This window comes from Rhinoderma darwinii, chromosome 2, assembly GCF_050947455.1.
Source record: "Rhinoderma darwinii isolate aRhiDar2 chromosome 2, aRhiDar2.hap1, whole genome shotgun sequence".
NCBI lineage: Eukaryota > Metazoa > Chordata > Amphibia > Anura > Rhinodermatidae > Rhinoderma > Rhinoderma darwinii.
The window spans coordinates 307628702-307656372 of NC_134688.1; the positions used below are offsets into that span (position 1 = coordinate 307628702).

Sequence of the window (27671 nt, forward strand, 5' to 3'; positions counted from 1 at the left end):
TCAACTTGGTGCCTGCATTAAAGACAGCTGTCTTACATGGTCACCTGTATAAAAGACTCCTGTCCACAGACTCAATTAATCAGTTTGACTCTAACCTCTACAACATGGGCAAGACCAAAGAGCTTTCTAAGGATGTCAGGGACAAGATCATAGACCTGCACAAGGCTGGAATGGGCTACAAAACCATAAGTAAGACGCTGGGTGAGAAGGAGACAACTGTTGGTGCAATAGTAAGAAAATGGAAGACATACAAAATGACTGTCAATCGACATCGATCTGGGGCTCCATGCAAAATCTCACCTCGTGGGGTATCGTTGATCCTGAGGAAGGTGAGAGCTCTGCCGAAAATTACACGGGGGGAACTTGTTAATGATCTGAATGCAGCTGGGACCACAGTCACCAAGAAAACCATTGGTAACACATTACGCCGTAATGGATTAAAATCCTGCAGTGCCCGCAAGGGCCCCCTGCTCAAGAAGGCACATGTACAGGCCCGTCTGAAGTTTGCAAATGAACATCTGGATGATTCTGAGAGTGATTGGGAGAAGGTACTGTGGTCAGATGAGACTAAAATTGAGCTCTTTGGCATTAACTCAACTCGCCGTGTTTGGAGGAAGAGAAATGCTGCCTTTGACCCAAAGAACACCATCCTCACTGTCAAGCATGGAGGTGGAAACATTATGTTTTGGGGGTGTTTCTCTGCTAAGGGCACAGGACTACTTCACCGCATCAATAGGAGAATGGATGGAGCCATGTACCGTCAAATCCTGAGTGACAACCTCCTTCCCTCCACCAGGACATTAAAAATGGCTCGTGGCTGGGTCTTCCAGCACGACAATGACCCGAAACATACAACCAAGGCAACAAAGGAGTGGCTCAAAAAGAAGCACATTAAGGTCATGGAGTGGCCTAGCCAGTCTCCAGACCTTAATCCCATCGAAAACTTATGGAGGGAGCTCAAGATCAGAGTTGCCGAGCAACAGCCTCGAAATCTTAATGATTTACAGATGATCTGCAAAGAGGAGTGGGCCAAAATTCCATCTAACGTGTGCAAACCTCATCATCAACTACAAAAATCGTCCGACTGCTGTGCTTGCCAACAAGGGTTTTGCCACCAAGTATTAAGTCTTGTTTGCCAAAGGGATCAAATACTTATTTCTCTGTGCACAATGCAAATAAATATATATAATTTTGACTATGTGATTTTCTTTTTTTTTTTTTATATATAATTTATCTCTCACTGGTAAAATTAACCTAGCCTAAAAATTCTAGACTGTTCATGTCTTTGACAGTGGGCAAACTTACAAAATCAGCAAGGGATCAAATACTTATTTCCTTCACTGTGTGTATATATATATATATATATATATATATCAACAAGGACTATATAACCATGCCACTCTATCTAGATGTACCACAAGTTTAATAGATAGAAGTATATTAATAAGGGCCTGTTCACATCACCGTTGCCCTTCCGGTCAGGGGTTCTGTCGGAGGTTTCCGTCGGGGTAAGCCCTCAGTTGAAAGGCAAATGGAAACCTCCGCTTCCGTTTCCCTCACTATTGAACTCAATGGAGATGGAAACCTTGCATATGGTTTCCGTCTGTCACCGTTGTGACAGGGTTCCGTTGTTCTTGACGGAACCAATAGCGCAGTCGACTGCGCTATTGATTCCGTCGAAACTACGGAACCCTGTCACAACGGTGACCGTAAAATATGTCCAATTATTATTTCATTTTTAATACTTTCCACCTTGTGGAAGAATAAAAAAAATACTAAAGAAAAACGTAAAAAATATAATAAAAAGTTAATTTTTTTTTTTTTTTTAAATTTGAGACACATTCCCTTTAAATGTGTCATCTGTATAGCTTCTGTGACTAGTTTATAAAGTAATGCACTGATGCACACAATACAGGTTTATACTTTGGAAACTCTGGATACTTCCCATAATTGTTAATTTGCTAATGAGCAGCTTTACAGGGAAACTCTTTCCTGATCTCCCAGCATCCAACCTGTTTTAGCTATATTATTGCTCTGTGCACGAGAAGTATAGTTTGTGCCATGTGCGTCCAGCGATAACTCTAAGTATGTTGTTTTATTTTCCCTACAAGGTCCATAGTAATATACACACTAGTCGGGAGGAGGAGAATCCCTATGAACTACTACTCACTGCTGAGACCAAAAGACCAGATGATCAAGGTAAAGAGTTTCAGTGCTAAAAGATAATGTTCGATTTCATATTCTATAACTTACATGGACAATACTTTGACAAAAATTTTTACTTCAGGTTAGCCTTTGGCACTTATGTTCATTAGATATGTTTTGTTTTTTGTTTTTTTTTAATTCACAGTTTATTGTAATATGACAAAATCACACACAGCGCATATGATATTCAAACACCATGTCAAATGTAAATACAAAAGAACAAAGCAATACAGTAAAGCAATGCGTCAGAAAAGTAATACATTTCAATCAATTCGGGCATTGAACGAGTTATTGATGAAAGAATTGTTATACACAAGGCAGTATAAGGCAAATAGGGCAACTGGTAAGTATACAATCCCCAAATATCTAAGAACCAGTGCGCAGAGCTGACTTCGGCCTAAAGCCTAGCATAAAGAATTAACTAGGAACTCAAACAGTTTCCACAGGTACTAGTGTATAATGTTGCAACACAAATATGATCTACAGGTAGCATTCTGCGGAAAGATCAGGACTAGTAGCTATACATCATATAAAGTAAAAAGTGTGTATACATGGAATGAAAAAAAAACAAAAACTAAGATATGAGCCAAATCGGAACCATGTCTGTGGCAGAGAACAGTTAAGGGGTAGGGGGCTGGGAGTAACAAATAGAGACAGGTGATTGAAGCCATCGGTCCTATATTTTAGTCAATCTGAGAGGACAGTTTCTATGTTGGTATAACCATTTCTTGTGAGGTAGCATAGCACTAACAATGGACAGCCATTCTAGAAATCTAGGAGCACGACAAGACAACCATGTTAGAGCTAATAACTTCTTGGCGTAATATATTGTCTCCATGAGAAAAATATGGATATGACGTGAGTCAGATTCCACAGGGTCAGGAATGAAAAGGCAAGCCTTGGGGCACAGCAGGACAGGATGCCCCATCTCATCGTCCAGAAATTGATCACCTGATCCCAGACTCCAGCTATCTTAGGGCAGGACCACATCACATGATAAAATGTGCCCGAAGTAAGCCTACATTTAGGGCATGCATCAAGGTACTCAGGACGGAATAGGTGGAGTCTGGAAATAGTATAATATGCACTATGTAAGAATTGTGAGAGCCGTTCATTATAGTTATATGATACAGATTTAGGGGAGTAGAGCACTCTATCCCACTTATCCTCAGTCAATGGACCCAGATCTCCCTCCCATTTCATCTTCTGTGGGGAGAGCATAGATTCTCCAATTTTGTGGGTCAAAATTAGACATTAAAGGGAATGTGTCGCTAGAAATGTTTTGTTTTTTTTCAGTTAAACAATTATTACTATTTAAGTGATTACACATTGTTTTTTAATTTTTTCACAAGTCAGGAAATATTATAAATTAGATTCTAATTTATAAAATTTCCATGTGCTGGCCACTAGAGGGAGCAGTTCCCAAAATTGCAGCATTGCAATGTATTAAAGCACCCTCATTGATTTATGCTGCAAATTTGGGGTGGACACACTCTTTCTAGTATCCTCACACAATCCCCCCTCCCTTCTTCTGGCTAGTGCCAGGAGAGGGAGGGGTTTGAATGTAGATACAGGGCTTGGCAGATAGTAATACACGAACATAAATTAACCTACTCCTGTTGCCGCCTCCGCTGGCCTTCGCTTCGTTGAACATATGGCCGGAAGTCGTCATCTTACAGTCCGGCAGCGGCTTCCGGTCCACATGAAAATGGCGCCAGATGTCGCTCTACGAACGAGCTTTAGTTTTGGTCTATGTGGGAGCGGCGCATGCGCCGTTCCCACACGGACGGCGCACGCAACTGCGAATGGAACGGCTCCCGTTCGCATTCACTATGGGGTTGTATGTGCCGTATTCCATCTCTGTATATGTCGTTAATCGACACCTACAGAGATGAAAAATAAATGGCAGCCCCCATAGAGAAGTAAAAGTCAGAAAACAAAGTAAAACATGAGAACACAATTTAATAAAATGTTTGAAAATATTACATTAAAAGCAATATTATAAAAAAAATAAAAAATTAATGACATCTTCCCTTTAACCCCTTCCCGCTCCTTGACGTACTATTACGTCATGGCAGCTGTATCGTTCGCGCTCCATGCCGTAATAGTACGTCACGGGAGTAACGGCCGTTTCGGCCGTCCTCCCGACACATACAGGAGCTGTGACGCTGCTGTCTTGTTCAGCAGCTGTCACAGCTCCTACAGCGGGGACCGATCGCTGTGTCCCCGCTGATTAACCCCTTAAAAGCCGCGTTCTATAGAGATCGCGGCTTTTTAGGGGTTAAGCTGCCATCGCCGGCCTGCTACGCGATAGCGGCCGGCGATGGTGACTATGGCAACCGGACACCAAACAATGGCGTCCGGCTATGCCATAGACTGAAGCCTAGTGGGTCCTGACAACGTCAGGACCCACTATGCTTGCTGTCAGTGAGTAGCTGACAGTTCTAATACACTGCACTACGCATGTAGTGCAGTGTATTAGAATAGCGATCAGGGCCTCCTGCCCTCATGTCCCCTAGTGGGACAAAGTAATAAAGTAAAAAAAAAGTTAAAAAAAGATGTGTAAAAATAAGAAAATAAAAGTTTTAAAAGTAATAAAAGTAAAAGTCCCACTTTTTACCTTATCACTCATTTATTATTAATAAAAATATATAAACAAACAAATAAACTATACATAATTGGTATCGCCGCGTCCGTAACGGCCTGAGCTACAAAATTATTTTGTTATTTATCCCGCACGGTGAACGCCGTAAAAAAAAATATTAATAAACCGTACCACAATCACAATTGTTTGGTCACTTCACCTCCCAAAAAATGGAATAAAAAGAGATCAAAAAGTCGCATGTACCGAAAAATGGTACTGATGGAAACTACAGTTCGTTACGCAAAAAATAAGTCCTCGCACGGCTTTATTGATTGAAAAATAAAAACGTTCTGGCTCTTAGAATAAGGTAACACAAAAAGTGAATGATTGTTTACAAAACGTATTTTATTGTGCAAACGCCATAAGACATAAAAAAAAACTATAAACATCTGGTATCGCCGTGATCGTATCGCCCCGCAGAATAAAGTGAATATGTCATTTATAGCGCACGGTGAACGCTGTAAAAAAAAAAAGTATACAAAAACAATAGTAGAATTGCTGTTTATTAGTCACCACGCCACCTAAAAATGGAATAAAAACTGATCAAAAAGCTGCATGCACCCCATGAAAACTACAATGGATTCCTCAAGGGGTCTAGTTTCCAAATTGGGGTCACTTTTGGGGGGTTTCCAATGTTTTGGCACCACAAGACCTCTTCAAACCGGACATGGTGCCTAATAAAAAAGAGGGCTCAAAATCCGCTAGGTGCTCCTTTGCTTCGGAGGCCGGTGCTTCAGTCCATTACCGCCCGAGGGCCACATGTGGGATATTTCTCTAAACTGCAGAATCTGGGCAATAAGTATTGAGTTGCGTTTCTCTGATAAATCCTTTTGTGTTATAAAAAAAATGGTATAAAAAGAGTAAATTTCACCTCTACTTTGCTCTAAATTTCTGTAAAAACACCTAAAGGGTTCATAAACTTTCTAAATGCTGTTGTGAATACTTTGAGGGGTCTAGTTTCTAAAATGGGGTGTTTGATAGGGGTTTCTAATATATGGGCCCCTCAAAGCAACTTCAGAAATGAACTGGAACCTAAAAAAATAAATAAATGAGGCAATACTTCGCTTCTTACATTATACTGATAATGAGCCGTGCCCACTCCGAGATGACCCCAGTTTTGACCGTTTGTATAAACGGAGACCCCTATTAGACCGTTCCAGTGCCCGGTTTTCCCAAGCATACACCCCCGAGAAGTGTTTTTCTATTGATGAGTCCCTGGTACATTTTAAAGGGAGGGTTCAATTCCGCCAGTACCTGCCAGGTAAGAGGGCAAGGTATGGCGTGAAGATGTATAAGCTGTGCGAGAGTGCATCAGGGTATACCTACAGGTTTAGGATATATGAAGGAAAGGCCACCCCCAAACCAGACTGCATCCTGGACTACAATAGGTACATGGGAGGGATGGACTTGTCAAATCAAGTCCTGAAGCCCTACAGCGCCATGCGGTGTGGTATAAGAAGCTGGCCGGGCACATCATACAGATGGCTTTGTACAATGCGTACGTGCTACGTCGATGTGCAGGCCAGAGGGGAACTTTCCTGGAATTTCAAGATCTAATCTTTAGGGACCAGGAAGGGGGGGCACCCAGTACTTCTGGAAGCGAGGCCACACGCATCGTACCAGGGCAACACTTTCCAGGAGAAGGTCCCCAAACCGGTGGAAAGGGAAAGAGTCAAAAGAGGTGCAGAGTCTGCTATAAGAGGGGGATAAGGAAGAACACAATATACCAATGTGACACGTGTCCCGAAAAACCAGGGCTCTGTATAAAAGATTGTTTTAAAATGTATCATACATCCCTTGATTTTTAATTTACCCTGATGCACTCCGCACAGCTTACCCCCCTCATCTTTCCCTTCTGAGCCCTGCCGTATGCCCAGGCAGCTGATAACAGCCACATGTAGGGTATTGTCGTACCCAGGAGAACCCACATTACAATTTAAGGGGTGTATATCTCCGGTGGCGCATGCTGGGCACACTATATTGGACACTGAAATGGCATATACATATATAAAATTGCAAATCTCACACTGCACCATCTGCTGCGCATTATCTTTTACACAGTACCTGTGGGGTCAAAATGCTCACTACACCTCTAGATGAATGTCTTAAGGGGTGTAGTTTTTAAAATGGGGTCACTTCTCGGGGGTTTCAACTGTACTGGTACCTCAGGGGCTTCTGCACACATGACTTAGCACCAGAAAAGCTCCAGTAGGCCAAATGGTGGTCCTTTCCTTCTGAGCCCTCCCATGGGCCCAAAGGGCAGTTTATCACCACAAATGGGGTATTGCCGCACTAAGGACAAATTGGGCAACAAAATGGGGTATGTTGTTCCTTGTGAAAATAAGAAATTTTGATCAAAAATGACATCTTATTGGAAAAAATATCATTTTTTTCATTTCACAGCCCAATTCAAATAGGTGCTGTGAAAAAACTGTGCGGTCAAAATGATAACAAAAACCATAAATGAATTCCTTGAGGGGTGTAGTTTCCAAAATGGGGTCACTTCTGGTGGGTTTCCATTGCTTTGATACCTCTGGGGCTCTGCAAATGCAACATGGCACCCGAAAACCAATCCAGCAAAATCTGGACTCCAACAAACACATAGCGCTCCTTTCCGTCTGAGCCCTCCCATGGGCCCAAACGGCAGTTTATCACCACAAATGGGGTATTGCCGCACTAAGGACAAATTGGGCAACAAAATGGGGTATGTTGTTCCCTGTGAAAATAAGAAATTTTGATCAAAAATGACATCTTATTGGAAAAAATATAATTTTTTTCATTTCACAGCCCAATTCAAATAGGTGCTGTGAAAAACCTGTGCGGTCAAAATGATAACAAAAACCATAAATGAATTCCTTGAGGGGTGTAGTTTCCAAAATGGGGTCACTTCGGGTGGGTTTCCATTGCTTTGATACCTCTGGGGCTCTGCAAATGCGACATGGCACCCGAAAACCAATCCAGCAAAATCTGGACTCCAACAAACACATAGCGCTCCTTTCCTTCTGAGCCCTCCCATGGGCCCAAACGGCAGTTTATCACCACAAACGGGGTATTGCCGCACTAAGGACAAATTGGGCAACAAAATGGGGTATGTTGTTCCCTGTGAAAATAAGAAAATTTGATCAAAAATGACATTTTATTGGAAAAAATATCATTTTTTTCATTTCACAGCCCAATTCAAATAGGTGCTGTGAAAAAACTGTGCGGTCAAAATGATAACAAAAACCATAAATGAATTCCTTGAGGGGTGTAATTTCCAAAATGGGGTCACTTCTGGTGGGTTTCCATTGTTTTGATACCTCAACGCCTCTTCAAACCTGGCATGCTGCCTAAAATATATTCTAATAAAAAAGAGGCCTCAAAATGCACTAGGTGCTTCTTTGCTGCTGGGGCTTGTGTTTTAGTCCATGAGCGCAGTAGGGCCACATGTGGGACATTTCTAAAAACTGCAGAATCTGGACAATACATATTTAGTAGTGTTTCTCTGGTAAAACCTTCTCTGTTACTAAAAAAAAATTGAATAAAATTGAAATTCAGCAGAAAAAATGAAATTTGCAAATTTCATTTCCACTTTGCTTTAATTCCTGTGAAATGCCTGAAGGGTTAAAAAACTTTCTATATGCTGTTTTGAATACTTTGAGGGGTCTAGTTTTTAAAATGGGGTGTTTTATGGGGGTTTCTAATACATAGGCCCCTCAAATCCACTTCAGAACTGAACTGGCACCTTCAAAAAAAGGCTTTTGAAATTTTCTTAAGAATATGAGAAATTGCTGTTTATGTTCTAAACCTTGTAACGTCCAAGACAAAATAAAATAATGTTCAAAAAACGATGCCAATCTAAAGTAGACATATGGGAAATGTGAACTAGTAACTATTTTGGGTGGTATAACCGTCTGTTTTTCAAGCAGATGCATTTAAATTCTGAAAAATGCTATTTTTTGTAAATTTTCTCTAAATTTTGCAATTTTTCACAAATAAAGACTGAATATATCGACCAAATTTTACCACGAACATGAAGCCCAAAGTGTCACGAGAAAACAATCTCAGAATCGCTTGGATAGGTTTAAGCATTCCGACGTTATTACCACATAAAGTGAAATATGTCAGATTTGAAAAATGGGCTCTGAGCCTTAAGGCCCAAACTAGGCTGCGTCCTTAAGGGGTTAAGTGTTTAATAGGAGGGGAAAGCATGAAGTTGGGGAGTGGAAAGCTTTGCTACGTTATCCCCCCCCCCCCGGAGCCCAACTGTGTCATGTGGGCATGTTTGATTCTTAAATAGGAAAACTATTGGGAGGAAGGGAGGGTATATTCTCCCTGTAGCTCTGGGAATGGCTTAATACTAGAGTCAAAATACAGGTGAGAGATCTACCAAATACCATTCCTGTGCCAGGGGATGTCAAGGGAGAGCTGTAATAAATCTGGGAGAGCTCTACAGTGCCATAAGGGTGTGTGCCTAGTGAAGCCAGTAGAGTAAAACAAGCGTTGGGACACATCCCAAACCAGTAACACCTGACTCAAGATTGGGTGGTCACGCAATTTTTTACCGGTATGCTGTCAGCAGCAAAACAAAACACGTAAAGGGTGAGTATAATGGAAATTGAATGGGGTGATGAGTAGAATCTGCACGTCCAGCTGCGCCAGATGAGACATTTGACTAGCAATATAGTACCATTTAACATTGCGGTAAGAGACGCCCCCTTCATCCCATGGGGCGTATAAGTGCCGACTTGCCACCCAAGATCTACCATTATTCCATACAAAAGAAGTGAGAATACTTTCGATACGCTGTAATAAACGGGCTGGGAGATATATGGGGAATGCTCAAGTACATACAGGATTTTAGGCATAAGAGTCATTTTAACTAAACTCACTCTTGTAGCAGGGGTTATGAGCAATTGGCTCGATCTGGAAATGTTTGCGTGTAAGAAAGAGATTAAGGGGGTAATATTCAATGTCTAAAATTCAAAAACTGATCTAGAGATTTGTATATCAAGATAAGTAATAGAGGCTGACCAGAGGAGTGGGGTAGAGACTGCCAATGCAGCAGGAGCTGACCTATCCAATGGTAAAATATGAGACTTGGACCAATTAATGGATAAATCAGACATTGAACCAAAGCGCGTCATTATGGAGAGTACCACATGAAGGGAAACCCTAGGGTCTGCGAGACAGTGTCATCTACATAAATGTAACCTTTACTTGTAAGGGGGGGGGGGGAAGAGGTTGAAACCTATAATATGGGGTTCTGCGAGAGGTTCCAGTGCAATTAGTAAAGGGGAAAGAGGGCTCTATACAAAGGAAAGGGGTTCGAAGTCCAGCCGTTTACTATCACTCGAGAGGATGGAGAAGAATATAATTTTTTAAGCCATTTTATAAATTTGGGTCTAAATCCAAATTTCGCAAGGGTTAAGAATAGGAAAGCCCACTCTATTGCGTCAAATTCTTTCGCGGCATCCAGGGAAACTACGATCCAAGAGCCAACATCTTCATAAGTGGTCTGCAAATTAGTGAACTGTCGAAGATTAATGACTGTAGCTTGGCCAGGCATAAAGCCTGTCTGATCCGGGTGTATCAAAGTCAGTATAACCGTGTTTAATCGTCTAGCCAAAAGCTTTGCCAGGAGTTTTATTTCAGTCCAGAGGAGTAAACGTTTTTGTTTTTTTTACCCGGTTTAGGCAGTACAACTATCATAGCCTCCCTCATTGAGCCGGGCAGTTCTCCAGAGTCCAATGCCACCTGATAAACATCCAGGAGACGAGCAGCCAAAAAAATCAGCATGAGCCCTGTAAAATGCAATAGGCAAGCCATCTCCTGCAACGTAATGGGCCATCCAAATAATCCCTGTGGGCAGTCGATAGTGAGAGAATGTTCACCTGCTCTAGATATTCAGCTATTTCTGTGGAGGAGGCAGAGATGTGTGAGGAATATAGTGTTTCATAATATGAGAGAAAGGCAGTCGGAATTACTTGTGGGTCAGAGGACTAGGTGCCATCTGAAGTCTGAAGTAGTGATATCACAGGGGATTCCCGATCACCCTTCGCTATACAAGCCAAAAGCTTACCACATTTTTCATTGTGTTCATAATGATTGTTTTGAAATAAAATAAAAAAAGCATTTTTTTTGTGTGCCTCATTATTTAACCCCTTAGTGTCTATGCCTGTTTTGGTCTTGTGGACACAGACGATTTTTGCAAATCTGACGTGTCACTTTATGTGGTAATAACTCCAGAATGCTTTTGCCTATCCAAGCGATTCTGAGATTTTTTCTTGTGACATGTTGTACTTTGATACTGAGAAAATTTCGTAGTTAAATTCAATATGTATTTGTCAAACACAAATTTAGAGAAAATGTGCAAAAATCTGCATTTTTCTAAATTGTAATGTATCGTATCTTCTTGTAAAACAGATAGTAATACCACACAACATACTTACTAGTTAACATCCCCCATATGTCTACTTTATGTTTGCATCGTTTTTTGAACATTCTTTTCTTTTTCTAGGACGTTACAAGGCTTAGAACTTTAGCAGCAATTTCTCATATTTTCAAGAAAATTTCAAAAGGCTATTTTTTCAGGGACCAGTTCAGTTCTGAAGTGGCTTTGAGGGCCTTATATATTAGAAACCCCCAATAAAACACCCCATTTTAAAAACTGCACCCTCAAAGTATTCAAAACCGCATTCAGAAATTATTTTAACCCTTTAGGCATTTCACAGGAAATAAAGCAAAGTAGAGGTGAAATTTACAAATATAATTATTTTTTTTACAAAATTCATTTGTAATAAATTTTTTCTGTAACACAGAAGGTTTTACCAGAGAAATGCAACTCAATATTTGTTGCCCAGATTCTGCAATTTTTAGAAATATCCCACATGTGGCCCTAGTGTGGTAATGGACTGAAGCACCGGCCTCAGAAGCAAAAGAGCACCTGGTGGATTTTGGGGCCTCCTTTTTTTAGGAATATATTTCAGGCACCATGTCAGGTTTAAGGAGGTCTTGTGCCAAAACAGTGGAAACCCCCCAAAAGTTACCCCATTTTGGAAACTACACCCCTCAAGGATTTTTTAAGAGGTATAGTTAGCATTTTTAGCCCACAGGTTTTTTGCAAAATTTATTGGAACTGGTCTGTGAAAATGAAAATCTATTTTTTTTCGGAAAAAACATACGAGGTTTTAGTTTTTACAAGGAATAAAGGAGAAAAAGCCCCCCCAACATTTGTGAAGCAATATCTCCCGATTACGGCAATACCCCATATGTGGTAATAAACTGCTGTTTGGACCCACGGCAGGGCTCAGAAGGGAACGAGGGCCATTTGGATTTTGGAGCGCAGATTTTGCTGGATTGGTTTTCGGTGCCATGTCGTGTTTGCATAGCCCTGGAGAGACCATAACAGTGGAAACTCCCCAAAAGTGACCCCATTTTGGAAACTACACCCCTCAAGGAATTTTTCAAGGGGTATAGTTAGCATTTTGACCCTACACAATTTTTGCTGAATTTATGGGAATTATGCCGTGAAATTGAAAATCTACATTTTTTCTAATAAGATGTAGTTTTAGCTTAGATTTTTTCATTTTTACAACAGATAAAGGAGAAAAAACACCCCAATATTTGTAACGCAAACTCTTCTGAGCACAGCAATTCCCCTATATGTGGTAATAAACTGCTGTTTGGACACATGGCGGAAGTTAGAAAGGACGGAGCGCCATTTGACTTTTGGAGCTCAAGTTTTGCTGGAATGGTTTGCGGCCCCATGTCACATTTGCAAAGCCACTGAGGGGCCAAAATAGTGCAAACCCGGCAAAAGTGACCCCATTTGGGAAACTATACCCCTCGTGGAATTTATCTAGCGGTATAGTGAACATTTTGACCCCACAGTTTTTTTGCTGAATTATTGTAATTATGCAGTGAAAATGAAAATCTACATTCTTTCCACTAAAATGTTGAATTGTTTTCATTTTCACAAGGAATAAAGGAGAAAAAGCGCCCCAACAATTGTAAAGCAATTTCTCCCGAGTCTGGCAATACCCTATATGTGGTCATAAACTGCTGCTTGGATACACCGCAGGGCTCAGAATGGCAGGAGTGCTACTTGGCATGTAGATTGTTTTTTGGGCGCCATGTCGCATTTGCAGAGCCCCTGAGGTACCCGTACAGTAGAAACCCCTGAAAAGTGACTCCATTTTGGAAACTTTACCCCTCAGGGTAATCATCTAGGGGTGTACTGAGCATTTTGATCCCACAGGTGTTTCATAGATTGTATTAGAATGAGGCAGTGAAATTGAAAAATTATTTTTTTCCCCAAAAATATGTAGTTTTGCACCCATTTTTTTTTCCCACAAGGGGTAATAGGAGAAAAAACAACACATAATTTGTTACCCAATTTCTCCCGAGTACAGCAATACCCCATGTGTGGCCCTAAACTGCTGTTTGGGCACATGGCAGAGCTCAAAATGGGAGTGCCATTGGGCTTTTAGAGCGTAGATTTTGCTGGACTGGTGTACGGTTGACATGTCGCATTTGCAGAGCTCCCTTAGGTACCAGAGTAGAATGTAAAACCATGAGAAGTGACCACATTTGGTAAACTACACCCCTCAAGGCATTTATCATTTGCCTGGAGATATGACAGGGCTTAGGAGTGAAAGGCGCATGTGAGGCCTATTTTGGTAATTTTCGCAGCATTAGCCCACAATGGCAGAGCTCTGGGGTCAAATAGTAAAACAAACCCCCAAGTAGTGACCCCCATTTTGGAAACTGCACCCCTGAAGGCATTTTGACCACACAGGTTTTTTTTTCTATTAGAAATGAATGCTCAGTGGATGGTGCAAAGTGAAAATTTCAAATTTCCACAGGTATGTGCCATTTTAGTGCACAATATTTTGTGCCCAGTTCGTGCCACTGAAGACAAATACCTCAAACTGTTAAGCGGGTTCTACTGGGTATGGCGATGCCATATATGTGGACGTACACTGCTGCTTGGGCACGCTGCAGAGCTCAGGAGGGAGGGAGCGCCATTTGGCTTTTGGAGCGTGGATTTTGCTCGCTAGTTGTTCTGTTTGTGGTATTACTGGTATTTGAGTTTATGATGTGGGGGTACATGTAATCTATGCGGAGAACATCAGGGTATAATAAGAGGGTATAATAATTGGGTAAATAAATAATAATCCGCAGACATGTGGTCGCTGTCGCAGTGATAAATGGCAGCCAATCTTATCCGCTTTTGGAGACTCTGCACATTTTGCATCGCTATATACTGAGAGCCAAAACTTCTTTATTTTTCCTCCACCGGAGCTGGGTGAGGGCTTATTTGTTGTGGTACAATCTGTAGATTTCATTGGTACCATTTGGGGGTACATGTGATTTTTTTTTTTTTTTTTGATCACTTTTGTATTTCATTTTTTTGGCAAGCAAGGTGACTAAAAACCTGCAATTTTGATGTTTTTTATTAATTTTTTTTTACGGCGTTAGCCATGCGCTATGAATGACAATTTTAATTCTGCGGGTCGGTACGATTAAGGCGATACCATATGTATATAGTTTCTCTTATGTTTTGCAGGGTCTGCATGATAAAATCACTTTTGTTTCAAATTTATTTTTGGTGTCACCATATTCTGAGAGCGATAACTTTTTTTATTTTTCCGTCAAAAATGGTGGGAGGGCTTGTTTTTTGCGGGACGGGCTGCAGTTTTTAATGGCATAATTTTGGGGTACATGCAACTTTTAGATTCCTTTTTTTTTTTTATTCTGTTTTGCGAGGGGTAGCGACTAACAAACAGCGATTCCGGAATAGTTTTTTATAAAAAAATTTTTTACGGTGTTCACCGTACGGGTTAAATAGCTTAATTTTTTTATAGTTTGGGTCGTTACGGACGCGGGGATACCACATATGTGCACTTTTTTTTTAATGTTTTTTGGTTTTTCCTATAATATAAAGACTTATAGGAAAAAAGGCTGTTCTAGTGTTTTCTAACATGAAACTTATTTTTTTTAAACTTTTTTACAACATTTTTATTAACTTGTTTTAACTTTTTCTTTTGTCCCACTAGGGAACTTGAAGGGATGAAGCCCTGATCGCTATTCTAATACACTGCACTACCTACGTAGTGCAGTGTATTAGAGCTGTCAGCTATTCACTGACAGCAAGCCTATTAGGCTTCGCCTCCCGGCGGGGCCTAATAGGCTTCCGTACTGGGAAGCGATTGTTAGGCTACAGTTGCCATAGCACCATCGGAACACCCGCGGGTGCCGATGGTTGTCATTAGCAACCATAGGGTACGATCTAATCACTTAGATGCAGTCAAAGCTCCGGTCCTGGCCATTAGGGCACGATGTCAGCTGTGACAAACAGCTGACACCCGCGCCCGTGGCAACGATCGTGGTTGCCGACAGGCTACAAGACACTTCGATGCATCGATCGCGTTGATCGATGCATCGAAGGGGTTAATCGGCCGGATCAGAGCCTAGCTCCGGTCCTGGCTGTTACAGCGGGGTGTTGCGCAGCTAATTACAGGAGGTGATAGCGCTGGCTCAGCTTCTGAGCCAGCGCCATCACATACACACGTCATGGATCTGTGATTGGTCAGTCTGCTTTGACTGACCAATCACAGCGATCGCCGGCAGGAGACCGCTGTGAATGGTCCCCTGCCGTCTTACTGTGCCGATCAACTGTCATAAACAGTTGACGGCACAGTTCTGTCACCTTGTCCTTTGACAGGGTGACCGTTTTTAGCCAGGACGCACCGGTACGTCCCGGTGCCTTAAAGCACTTCAATGCAGGACGTACCGGTGCGTCCTGGTGCGTTAAGGGGTTAAGGAGGTGTGATATAAACAAACCCTACAAAGCCATTCCAACTTATGATCCCCGGTCGGATCATTGATATATTGGAATTCAAGCTGCAAGAGCGGCATTAGCCAGCCTACGTTTATGTGCCAAACCTCTATTCAAATCATTAATTGCCACAGATGGTTCCCCCTGTACATGTGCCTTGAAGGAGTTCCACGCAACCAAAGGAGAAGCACTATCCTCATTGTCAAGGAAAAATTGATGTCACTTAGTCTGGAAATAATCAGATGGGGGGGAGAATTTTCAGTCAAAAGGTGTTCAATCGCCAGTGATTTTTCCGGGGTATATTTGGGAGTTTAAGACGAAAACGGCCAGGGGAGTGATTGGAGATAGACCTGGAGAGATACTCCGCTGAGTCTACAGCTGTCAGAAGGGATGTGTGTACTAGCATTAAGTCAATACGGGATAGGGCATCAAATTGACGGGTGAAGCAATAATGTCTGGTATGAGGGTTTCTAGTTCTCCAGGCATCCGCATTATTGAATGCTAAAAGGAGAGAGTGGAGGGAGAAGGGAGCTGGAGAAATGGGATTCCAAATTAGTGAATGTGGAAGGATATGACCAACCAATCCAAGGTCTATTAAGTAGACTGAGTTTGTCTCCAGTCATGTGGGTTCCTGAATGCATATGATGTCACAGTCAAGCTTTTGTAGATATCGAAACACAAGGGCTCTTTTAATTCGGTCATTAAGGCCTCTAACATTCCATGTTAAAAAAAGATACTAGGCTAGAAGACTTATTGACCCCTTCCCGACATTTGTCGTAAGTATACATCATGGAAAGCCAGTGCTTCCCGCAAATTGTCGTACACTTATGACAAATGGATGGCACCGGCTCAGAAGCGGAGTCTGTGCCATCATCCCTGGATGTCAGCTGTATCTTACAGCTGACACCCTGCTGTAATGGCGGGCACCGAAGTTAGCTTCGATCCCCGCCATTAACCCCTTAAATGCAGCGGTCAAAAGTGATTGATGCATTTAAGGTGTTTTCAGCGCATCAGCACCCCAGCAATGAAATTGGCGGAGAGCCAGTGGCTGCAATGGCAACTGGGGGCCTACTAGTGGCCTCCCGGTCTGCCTAGTATGGAAACCTTCCAGGCCCTGCCCAGAGGCGGGGCATAAAATGCTTTCACAGCTGTCGGCAAGATGGCGCCGTCTCAGATGAGTATGGTACAGCTGACATCCACCTGTAATGGCAGGAACCGGAGTTAGCTCTGATCCCTGCCATTAACCCCTTAGATGCAGTGATCGAAAAGCGATCGCTGCATCTTAGTGGGTGGCAGCAGATCCACAGCTTTGTTCTGCAATCGCAGGGCTAACCAACTGCTGCTATGGCAACAGGAGGCCTAACAATGGCCTCCTGCTCTGCCATTACGGAAGCCGATTAGGCCCCGCCTGGAAGCGATGCCTAATCGGCTTGCTGTTGGTGAATGACTGACAGATCTAATACATTGCACAACATAGGTAGTGCAATGTATTAGGGAAAAAAAAATATCTGACAGTTGGACCTTCAAGTCCACTAGTGGGATTAAAAGAAAAGTGTGAATAAAAGTTGTAAAAAATATAATAAATGTTTCAAGTAATAAAATAAAACCAGTCCTTTATTATTAAAAAAAATTAATAAACCATAAATTTGGTATCGCCTCGTCCGTGACGGCCTGGACTATAAAAATATTGTTGTTTATTCCACGCGCAGAGCCGTGTAAAAAAAACAACGTAAAAATCAATGCCAGAATTTGTCTTTTGGCCACTTTGCCCTACAAAAATTCAAATAAAGTGTGATCAAAAAGTCGCATTTATCGAAAAATGGTACTTAAAGAAACCGTGGCTCGTCTCGCAAAAAACAAGCCCTCATACAGTCGACGAAAAAATTCAAAACGTATGGTTCTCCCAACATGGCGAAATTTTTTTTACAAAAGTAATTTTATTCTGCAAAAGTTGTAAAACAAATAAGAGCTATAAATTAGGTATCGCAGTAATCGTACTGACCCGCAGAATAAAGTTAACATGTAATTTATAACGCCTTATGAACCCTGTATAAAAAAAAACTAAACTATGCCAGAATTGCTGTTTTTTGGTCACCTTGCCTCCCAAAAAATAGGATAAGTGATCAAAAAGTTGCATGTACCCCAAAATGGTACCAATAATAACTACAACTCGTCCCGCAAACAAAACAGCTCCAATAAGTCTGGAAATAAAAACCTGTGGGGTAAAAATGCTCACTACATCCCTTAATAAATGCCTTGAGGGGTGTAGTTTCCAAAATGGGGTCACTTCTGAGGGGTTTCTTTTATTATTTCACATCCGAGCCTCTGCAATTGTGAACCAATAATGTGTAATTCGCCAAATTAGGCCTCAACTTCACATGGTACTCTTTCACTCCTGAGCCTAGTTGAGTGTCCAGGCAAAAGATTAGGGCCACCTGTAGGGTGTTTCTAAAGCCAGAAAACACTGCATAATAATTAGAGAGCTGTATTGTTATGGTGGTACAAGCTGGGCACCACATATTGGCATATCTATGGAAAAAAATCCCACTCTGCAACATCGAGTGCACACTAATTTCTACAAAACACCTGCGGGGTTAACATGCTCACTTCACCCCTAGGTGAATATCTTGAGGGGTGTATTTTCCTAAATGGGGTAACTTTTGGGGGATTTCCACTATTTGGGCCCACAAGGGCTTTGCAAATGCGACATAGCGACCAGGAACCAATCCAGCTAAATCTGCACTCCAAAAGACAAATGGCGCTCCTTCCCTTCTGAGCCCTGGTGTGTGCCCAAACTGCAGTTTATGACCACATATGGGGTATTGCCATACTCGGGAGAAATTGCTTTACAAATGTTGTGGTTCTTTTTTTTTTCCTTTTTATTTGTTGAGAAAATGTGGGGTCAAATTGTTCACTACACACCTAGGTGAATCCTTCAAGGGTTGTAGTTTTCGTGAATAGTCATTCTTGGGTAGTTTCCACTGTACTGGTACCTAAGAGGCTTTGCAAAAGCCAGAAAATCTGTGCTCCAAAAGCCAAATGGCGCTCCTTCTCTTCTGATCCTTGCCGTGTGTCCAAACAGCAGTTTGACCATATATGGGGTATTTGCGTATACCAAAAAAGTTTATTTACAAACGTTGTGGTTCTTTTTTTCTTTATTTGTTGAGAAAATGAAAAATTTGCGCTAAAGCTACGTCTTATTGATTATACTTTTGTCTTTTTTGACACAAAAGTATTTAACATTTCATAATAAAATCTATGAAACATCTGTGAGGTCAATGCTCACTACACCCTTAGATGAATTCCTCAAGTGGTGTAGTTTCCTAAATGGAGTCACTTTCTGGGCGTGTTCCCTTATTTCGTCCTTCATTGGCTTTGCAAATGTGACATGGCCTCCGCAAACCATTCTTGCTAAATTTGAGCTCCAAGAGCTAAATGGCGCTCTCTCCCTTCTAAGCCCTGCCGTGTGTCCAAACAGCCGTTGATGACCACATGTTGGGTATGGTTTTACTCGGGGGAAATTTCTTTACCAATGTTGTGGTGCCTTTTCTGCTTTAGTCCTTGTGGAAATGAGAAAAAAATAGCTAAACCTACATTTTCTTTGAAAGAATATAGATTTTAATTTTCACGGCCTACTTCCAATAATTTCTGCAAAAAACCTGTGGGGTCAAAATGCTTGCTTTAACCCTAGATAATTTCCTTGAGGGTGTAGTCTCCCAAATGGTGTCACTTGTGGGGGGGTGGGGGGGGGGGTTTCCACTGTTTTGGCACCGCAGGAGCCCTTCAAACCTGACATAATAAAATTGCTTCTGAGGCCTGTGTTTCAATCCAGTAGCACACTAGGGCCACATGTGGGATTTTTCCTAAAACTGCAGAAGCTGGGCAATAAATATTGAGTTGCGTTTCTCTGGTAAAACTTTGTGTTACAAAAAAAATGGATTAAAAATGACTTTCTGCAAAAAAAAAATAAAAAAAAAATGAATTTGTGAATTTCACCTCTATTTTGCTTTCATTCTTTTGAAACCTCTAACTCCTCATGCACATGACAGAGTGTGCCGTCCAAGTCCCGTCTGTGATCTGAGGAAAGATAGGACATGTTCTATCTTTCTTTGGATAGGAGACTCTGACCATTTTTCATGGACCCAAGTCACCTGCTAAAGTGAATGGGTGCGCAAAGACAATCGGGTGCCACTCGGATGCGGTCAAAAACGGCCCGAGTGGCACAACGGTTGCGTGGATGAGGCATTAAGGGTTAAGAAACTTTCTAAATGCTGTTTTGAATATTTTTAGGGGTGAAGTTTTTATAATGGGGTGACTTATAGGGGGTTTCTAATATATAAGGCCCTCCAAGCCACTTCACAACTGAACTGGCCCCTGTAAAAATAGCCTTTGGAAATTTTATTGATAATGTGAGAAATTGCTGCTAAAGTTCTAAGCCTTGTAACATCCTAGAAAAATAAAGTTCAAAAAACGATGCCTATCTGAAATAGACATATGGGGGATGTTAATTAGAAACAGATACATTTAAAGTTAGAAAAATACAAATTTTGGCAATTTTTCACAAAATTTTGCCAGTAACAAGGTCCAATGTGTCACGAGAAAACTATCTCAGAATCGCTTGGATAGATAAAAGCGTTCTGAAGTTCTTATCACATAAAGTGAAACATGTCAGATTTGAAAAATGAGGCATGGGGTTAAAGGGCAAAAGTACAATTCTAGGCCCAACCGTCCCGGACAGACCAGTAGATAAGTAGCATTTTGTACCTGAGCTCTAAAAAGAAATAGAAGAATTATATGTATTGTGGAAACAAACATGTAAAAAAACAAGTCCCCTCCCCTCACCCTGCAATTATTCACACAGACATGAAAACTTGGATCCCTTAAACCATTTTGCAATAACAGCAGCACAAACTATTGGCAGAAACTACCGAATTGCATTTGAAAGAGTGCCCCTCCCAGGTAGAAAAAAGATTCAGGAAAATGAAGGTGTCCAGGCAGTGAAAGAATGGCCTGCAGTTGCAACATAGTATGTCAGAGACTAGAAGTATTCCAGTAGCTTGAAAGTGCAGGGCAGTATAGATACACAGCTACAAGTGTCAGCAATTAGAAATCCAGATGTCGAAGAGGACCAGCTTGACCACGAGGCTGTGCCTCTAACCAGTCGAGGACTTTCTAAGGAGTGGTGAAGAAATGTGATCTGCCAACTTTCAGCCGTGTAGGGTACATCACAGCATATTTAAGATAGAGGTCCTTGAGCTTGGAGAAGTCAGGGTAAAATAAAATCTGCGAGTTGGCATATGGAATGGATGCTTTTTCTCTTGTGAGTTTAAAGATAGTTTCCCTGTCCCGGTAGTTGAGGAGTTTGGCAATGAACGTGCACGGTGGAGGCTCTGAAGGTTTGGATAAACTATAGTGTGCCCTCTCCACCGCAAACATAACCAAAAAGTTCTCTCTGCTGTAAGTGGTAATGAGCAAATTTTCTAAGAAGGATTCAGGGGAGGAGCCCTCCGTACCCCCTCTGGCAAGCCTAAAAAAGAAAATTACAGCGCCTCAGTTTGTCCTCTTGATTGTCCAGATGTTGATGTAGTTTGGTGAGACCAAGACATCTAGTGAATGGTGGGGATTGGTCTTCCAGGGTACTGACTCTATTTTCCATATCCGTCATTATTTCTCTAGTGTGTTGTGCATCCTGGTGTAAAAGAGAAATATCTACTTTAATTTCCTCGATGCGCGTGGTCAGGGTGGTTTGACACGTATGGATGGCCGCCAGTACCTTCAATGTGTCTGACAGGGCAGAGAGAGTTTGGTTCATATCAGCTGGAGTTGGGTCAACAATCCTGACAATAACCTGTCATTTACAGCGAGATTACGCTTGCTCTGCTGTAAGTACCACAGAAACGTTAAAGTGTCGGGATTGTGAATAGACATCCCTTCCTGGCTGGAAGGAATGTCTATTCACTGTCTAAACACTTCAGTAATGTAAATGTGTCCGCATAAGATAGCACATTGTGAACAACTCAGTGTCACTATGCGCTGACTAAATGAATGGAGAGAAGTGCATGACGCTGATTGGTCAGCGTCATACACTCCTCTGTACAACACCCTCTTGGGTTAAAATAAAAACACGCCTAGTTGGGCATTAAGAAAGTGATTAGCATAAAGCTAAAATCACGCCAAACGTGGTAAAAATTGATGCTTTTTCTAAATAAAAAGCACGCCGATCTCCTTATGTAGGAGATAGGGCACTTATAATGTGGCGACAGAGTCTCTTTAAAGCTAAAGTGCTGCATATAGCCCCTTAGTGTCCAGGGATGCCACTAGTTAAGAATCAGGTTTCTCTACCTGGCCACATTCTTCTTCTACTTCAGAAATTTATGTTGCAGGTACCATGGATGTTTTTAATTTGGCCCTGAAGGAGCGTCATACAAATCAACCACAAATTTGCTACCATGCCAAATGTCGCAGAAGAGTTGGATCTGTGCCAGATGTCTTTTAAAACGTGTGACTGTGCTAATAATCCCCTAAAATTTGGATTTGTGGCAGTCGTTGCCCAACTCTTTCCACCATTGCGGTGTTTGGCAAAAACTTGCCACAGTGGCTGTCGTTGGCCAAAATGTGCGAACATATGCACCCCTCAGTGGGCAGTGACTGGAACTTGCACCTCATGTGGACATTGCCTAATGTTTTCGCCTTAAGCAGGAACTGCCTAAAATTTGTGACTGCAGCAGGCACTGCCTAACATTTGACCCGAAGCCAGTGTTACCCAATATTTGCATATGAAGCAAGTGTTGCCAAGAATCTATGCCCATAGCGTGCATTTACTAGTACTTTATCTCGTGGTGGCTCCACTTTTTAATATCCGACTCTCTACTTATATAGGCTAGGCAATGGAAATTCTTGCGGAGCAGCCATTGATTAGTTCTCTTCCTGTGCCCAAAGTACAGATGCCAATGCACGCCATCCTGAGTGCTTACCACCCCAATTCATAGTTGCATTTTCTGGTCTCCCAGCTTATTCAACAAGCTTAAGTCATTCACACTTATTTTGCCGAATCACCGATATGAAAAAGCGTATTCCTAGTACAAGCAAAACAAAACTACAATAACTATGTGTTCCAGTGACTTTTTAACAGCGTAGCAGGTGAATGTATAGCGTTTATCATTCTAAAGGGATCTGTAGTTGATGTAAGCATCGGGCCCCTTATATGTAGTTTCTCAAGCAGGCTAAAAACACCAGCCTAATTTGCTGGGATATTTTTGATGTGCAGGTCCTAGTGAGCGGATAAATGGATCCACGATAGTGTAATACTGCCACACTTCGATTAAATTGAACAATTGGTTTATTATACTCCCAATGGCATAAAACATTAAAAAGTGCATGAAAAATAAACTTTGTGACTAAAATGCATACTCAAACAGACCCCTTATGAAAACAAAATGTACTTCACAAAAACTGTAATGTGTGATTTCATACATACCACACATGTCCAAGTTCTCAGGTGCACGTGTTGAAGAAACTACGAAATCACCACAACACAGGTCGAACAGCCAAAGATCTCTGTGTTATCTCATTGTCGCACTGACTGCATCACAATAATGAAAGCAAATGTGGCCACTTTGCAACCCGCAGGTTGCCACGACCACAATACAACCGTTGCAAGAAATCCAAACTTGATAGAATTCTTGTCCTGTGTGTGGCATTGCGGCCACATTCACTTTCATTATTGCGATACAGCTAGAGTAACACTGCAACAACACAGCGATCTTTGGCCGAGCAAAGTGTGTTGCTGCCAAAGTCACTATGTAGTCCTTGCCTTTAAAAGGGTTTTCTGACTTGTCAAACGAAAAGTAATTCGAACCTGTATGCCCATTAATTTTACTTACCATTGCCTCCTATGTCCTTAGATTTTTGCTGTTGACTGTGTTATGACTGTTGTCTGAGGCGCTGTTGTTTACGTGTGCCACTGTCAAATGACGGGTGGTCCCTCTCTACTTAAATAGAAGCGGGGAAATTAAGATTCACATGAATCCCCACTTCAAAGTTCCTTCTTTCAAGGCCAGGCTGGTTTTACAAGTCGTGGTCAAAATGCGGCTTTGCGGCAAAATCCTTGTTTTGACCTGGACGTGAAAACCTAAACAGAAGAGATTGGCACTATGCAGAATGTTTTTATGTTGATTTAGCCATGTTTGTTTGCTATGGTCACTCCTTCTGTCACGTACGTTACAAAGGGGAGGTAATTGAATGGAAAAAGCCAATCCCTGTATTTACCAACTTTGACAGAGCTGAGGGGAAGTGGGCAGGTGAAAGTCATCCGATCTCACTGGAAGGCAGAAGACAAGTAAGTGAGTTTTGAGTAGGAGGGGGGGCATCCGATACTGGATTTGAGAGAGGTGTAATGCGTGGGGGGGGGGGAAATCAGAAGACTAATGAAAAGGGAGGACAACTGGACACTAGGAGGCATGCACAGCAACGATCTGCTGCAGTGATAGGAACATGATAGCTGAACTATCCGAGGGTGCAGGCTTCTTGGGCATTGTACTGGTTACAGGAATTGTCGCGAGATCTATGACCATTCGTTTGGGGTCATTCCGGTTGAGAGGGCTGTAGTGAGGTTCCATATGTTGTGGACCCAGCTAAAATACGAAACGTCACTACTTCTGAATGTGAACGGTGGCCAGTGCATCACGTGACTACAGTTCATAACACAGCACCTGGGCATCTTTAATAATGAAAGTATCTTGGGTCCCATGCACACGACTGTAATTTTGGTTTTTTAATCGTGGTTTGAAAGTATGGACCCGTTAATTTCTATTGGCCATGGACATCTTCCCATATATTTACGGGATGGTGTCCGGGCCAATAGAAATCATCCGTAAAAAATAGGACATGTCCTGTTTTTTTGATTTTACGGACCGTGCTCCCATACTTATAACGGGAGCACAGCCCGCAAATGCGGGTGACTGCCTACGGCTGGCTGTTCCCATAATCATGTACCGTGATTACGGGCACGGTCGTGTGCATGGGGCCAAAGTGTATTTTTTTTACTATAACACCCCTATTGAAATATATTTATATTATATTTTGTTACTAGAGCAAGTGCAGGTAATGCCATTCATGTTTTTGTTTTTTTTTGCCAGTTGATAATTATCAGTTATTTGAAAAAAGGAGCGCTCCGTTTATTGTACCTTGAGGATTCCTTATCCTGATAATTATATCTGGATAGTTGTAATTCCCCATTCTTTTGTTAAAACGTAACTATATCTAGCCTCCGTGTTAAAATTTTTTATTTTTACCAACTGCCATGTGTGTGTTTTGCACAGGATTGCTGCACTTGCAAGGGGATGTTGGTAACTCTCAGCCTCGGGTAAGAAATTTTACACTAATCTTGAGTTTCAAAATGTCTTTGTAGTAACCTGTTAACACGCATGACCATAGTTTTTAATATAATCTTATCTCTAGGTTCGAGCACGACTGTCAACACTGCCCCAAGATTCATGCCGCCCTGCAAACCGCCGCGGTTCTTCTGATTTGTCCAGTGGACATTCTGAAGGAGAGTCGCATGGCTCTGAAAGGCTGAACAGTAAGAACTAATTATTAAACATATCCTCAAACATACTTCTGTTTAGATTTTCTCACTATTCGCTAAATGTCAGAGATCAGGATAGAACAATAGCAGTCTCTGTTAAGCTGTTGTCACTAATTCTGCTGCTGACTGTGTTTTAGGAGAATTGGAATTCTAGTTTTAGACGCACATTCTGATCTTTCTGTTAGCTACACTCCAACCCTGTTGGATGGTCTTCTCTCCTTGGTTTGTATTTTTCCTACTAGTCGCAATGTTTATTGTGCCAGGGTCTTCTTCCTTCATTTTTTTAAAAATCTTTCTTTCTACCTTACAGAGTTTTCTGTTTCTGACCTCTTTCAGGTGGGCAACGGAGAAACAGTTCAGGGGGTTGGAGTTTAGCTTCAGGTGACAGTTCTGATTCCCACATGCTTCAGCACTTCTCTGGACTTCTGCATGGTTCTTCTCCAGTTTGTGAAGTTCGAGATCCGCTGGTGCCCTGTGAACTTCCCTGCGCAGATAGTGGAAGAAACGGTGCTGCCTCACACATGGAGTTGCCTCTTCGCCGTAGCCTTTCCAAATCTGATTCGGACCTGTTAACATGTTCCCCCCCAGCTGCTGGTGATGGAGAAGACTGGAACCGCAGCGAGTCTTTCAGCAATTGTGCATCTGGGGGCAGCAAGAAAAGGCTAGAGAAGTCTCCTTCCTTCACATCTGAGTGGGATGAGGTCAGTCAGAGCTATGGGAAGACACTTAAATTAAATGTGAGTTGACCGTAAAGGGGAGTTTATTTAAGCACAGAAAAGAGGAAGGCATGTTTATCTTTTCTATTTCACATTGTGGTTTGGAAAGAAAATAATGTTTTTCTAGTACCAACGTTACTATGTCGGATTAACAGTCTGTGCTTTGGTTTGCGATGAATACTGTACTGTGGGGTTTATTTCAATAGATCGCTCTAACAATTCTGCTCTTCCAGCAGAACCACCAATTGGTCACAGAATCTCTACCCAGACATTACGTAAGGACAGTCTTCTGGGGTCTGCTGGTACTCAGGGTGTCTGCTTGGTTGTGCATTTTCTATATTTTGTTTCGTTAGTGCTGTCCATTCTTGTGGTTTGGTGGCGGATATGAACTGTATGTGAACATAAATTGCTTGGTCATAAAGTTCTGGGAAACCATCTTCTCTCCTGCTGTCAGCGAACTATCTTCTTATGCTTGGGCATGTGGGTGTAATCATATACATATGATTTTTGCTTGTCTGGAAACGTTTGGGCAATTATTTTTCAAAATAGTATTAATATTGTGTAAAAATAATTGAAATTCAGAGTTTTGTTTTTCTATTAGATTGTGTCCAGTACGGTCTGAAACCCTGTAGTTTATGAAGATTCTTTAATTGTGACAACTGGATATATAATGTGTTTATTAAAATAAAGGCATGATAGTTCAAATTCTCTCTACGTGGAGAATTTCTTTCTTCAGCGCTGTTTTATTAATTTTTTTAAAACTGGCTCAGAAAAAGTTTTAAACGTAAGGCCCAGTGTTATCTCATGAGCAAAGATGGCCATAGACCAAAGTCGTCCGAACCCACCAATAATCTTATGTATAAGGGCATCCCGACACCCCCCCCCCCCCTCCCCACAGAACATGTAGGGGGAAAAGAGATAGGGCTAGTTGGGTTTCAACATGCCTGATCCTTTGTTCCAACAAAAGATAAGCCGTAACTAGAGGTGTCTGGCAGCGTCTTAGTACCCTGTCTCTATTGAAATAAACATTCAGGGTTAAGCCGTGTGTTCAACCAACTGCTGAGAGGCATTAAGGTGGCAAATAAGATGTTCTGAACTATTTTCTGCCTAGTAGGTGCTAGTTTTCTAACCTATTGACTAATCCTAATAAACTACTTATTGTAAAATTGCACAGGCTAGGATTGTGCTTTAAGGTTTGTTAATGCTGGTATTTTAACCCGTTAGTGACCGCCAATATGCCTTTTAACGGCGGCCACTAACGGGCTTTATTCTGATGCATATGTACGGCACTGCATCAGGATAAAGTAAACAGAGCAGGGAGCGTCAAATCTCCCTGCTCTCAGCTACTAGAGGCAGCTGAGGGCAGGGAGCGTCCCTGCTCTGCCGTGTGAGATCGATATTAGTATCGATCTCACCCGTTTAACCCATCCGATGCGGTGCACAATAGCGTGCACCGCATCTGAGTGGTTTTGGAGAGAGGGAGGGAGCTCCCTCTCTCTCCCACCGACACCCGGCGATACAATCGCCAAGTGTCAGTGTCTTCTATGGCAGCCGGGGGCCTAATAAAGGCCCCCACGTCTGCCATTAATGAATGCCTGCTAGATCATGCCGGAGGCATGACCTAGCAGATGCCTGTCCGTTTTGAACGGACAGGCAGTAATACACTGCAATACAAAAGTATTGCAGTGTATTATAATA

General features: G+C 41.9%; 1 protein-coding gene across 3 annotated transcripts in view; it reads left to right on the forward strand.

The window, feature by feature from the left end:
* Positions 1-27671, forward strand: part of ANKS1A (ankyrin repeat and sterile alpha motif domain containing 1A) — a 248160-nt gene that overhangs the window by 89186 nt on the left and 131303 nt on the right. For all 3 annotated transcript variants that reach the window (XM_075853521.1, XM_075853522.1, XM_075853523.1), the window contains 4 exons: positions 2112-2199; positions 24992-25035; positions 25131-25251; positions 25594-25958. In XM_075853521.1, the coding sequence (XP_075709636.1) occupies positions 2112-2199; positions 24992-25035; positions 25131-25251; positions 25594-25958 (618 nt within the window). The remainder of the gene's footprint in view (positions 1-2111; positions 2200-24991; positions 25036-25130; positions 25252-25593; positions 25959-27671) is intronic.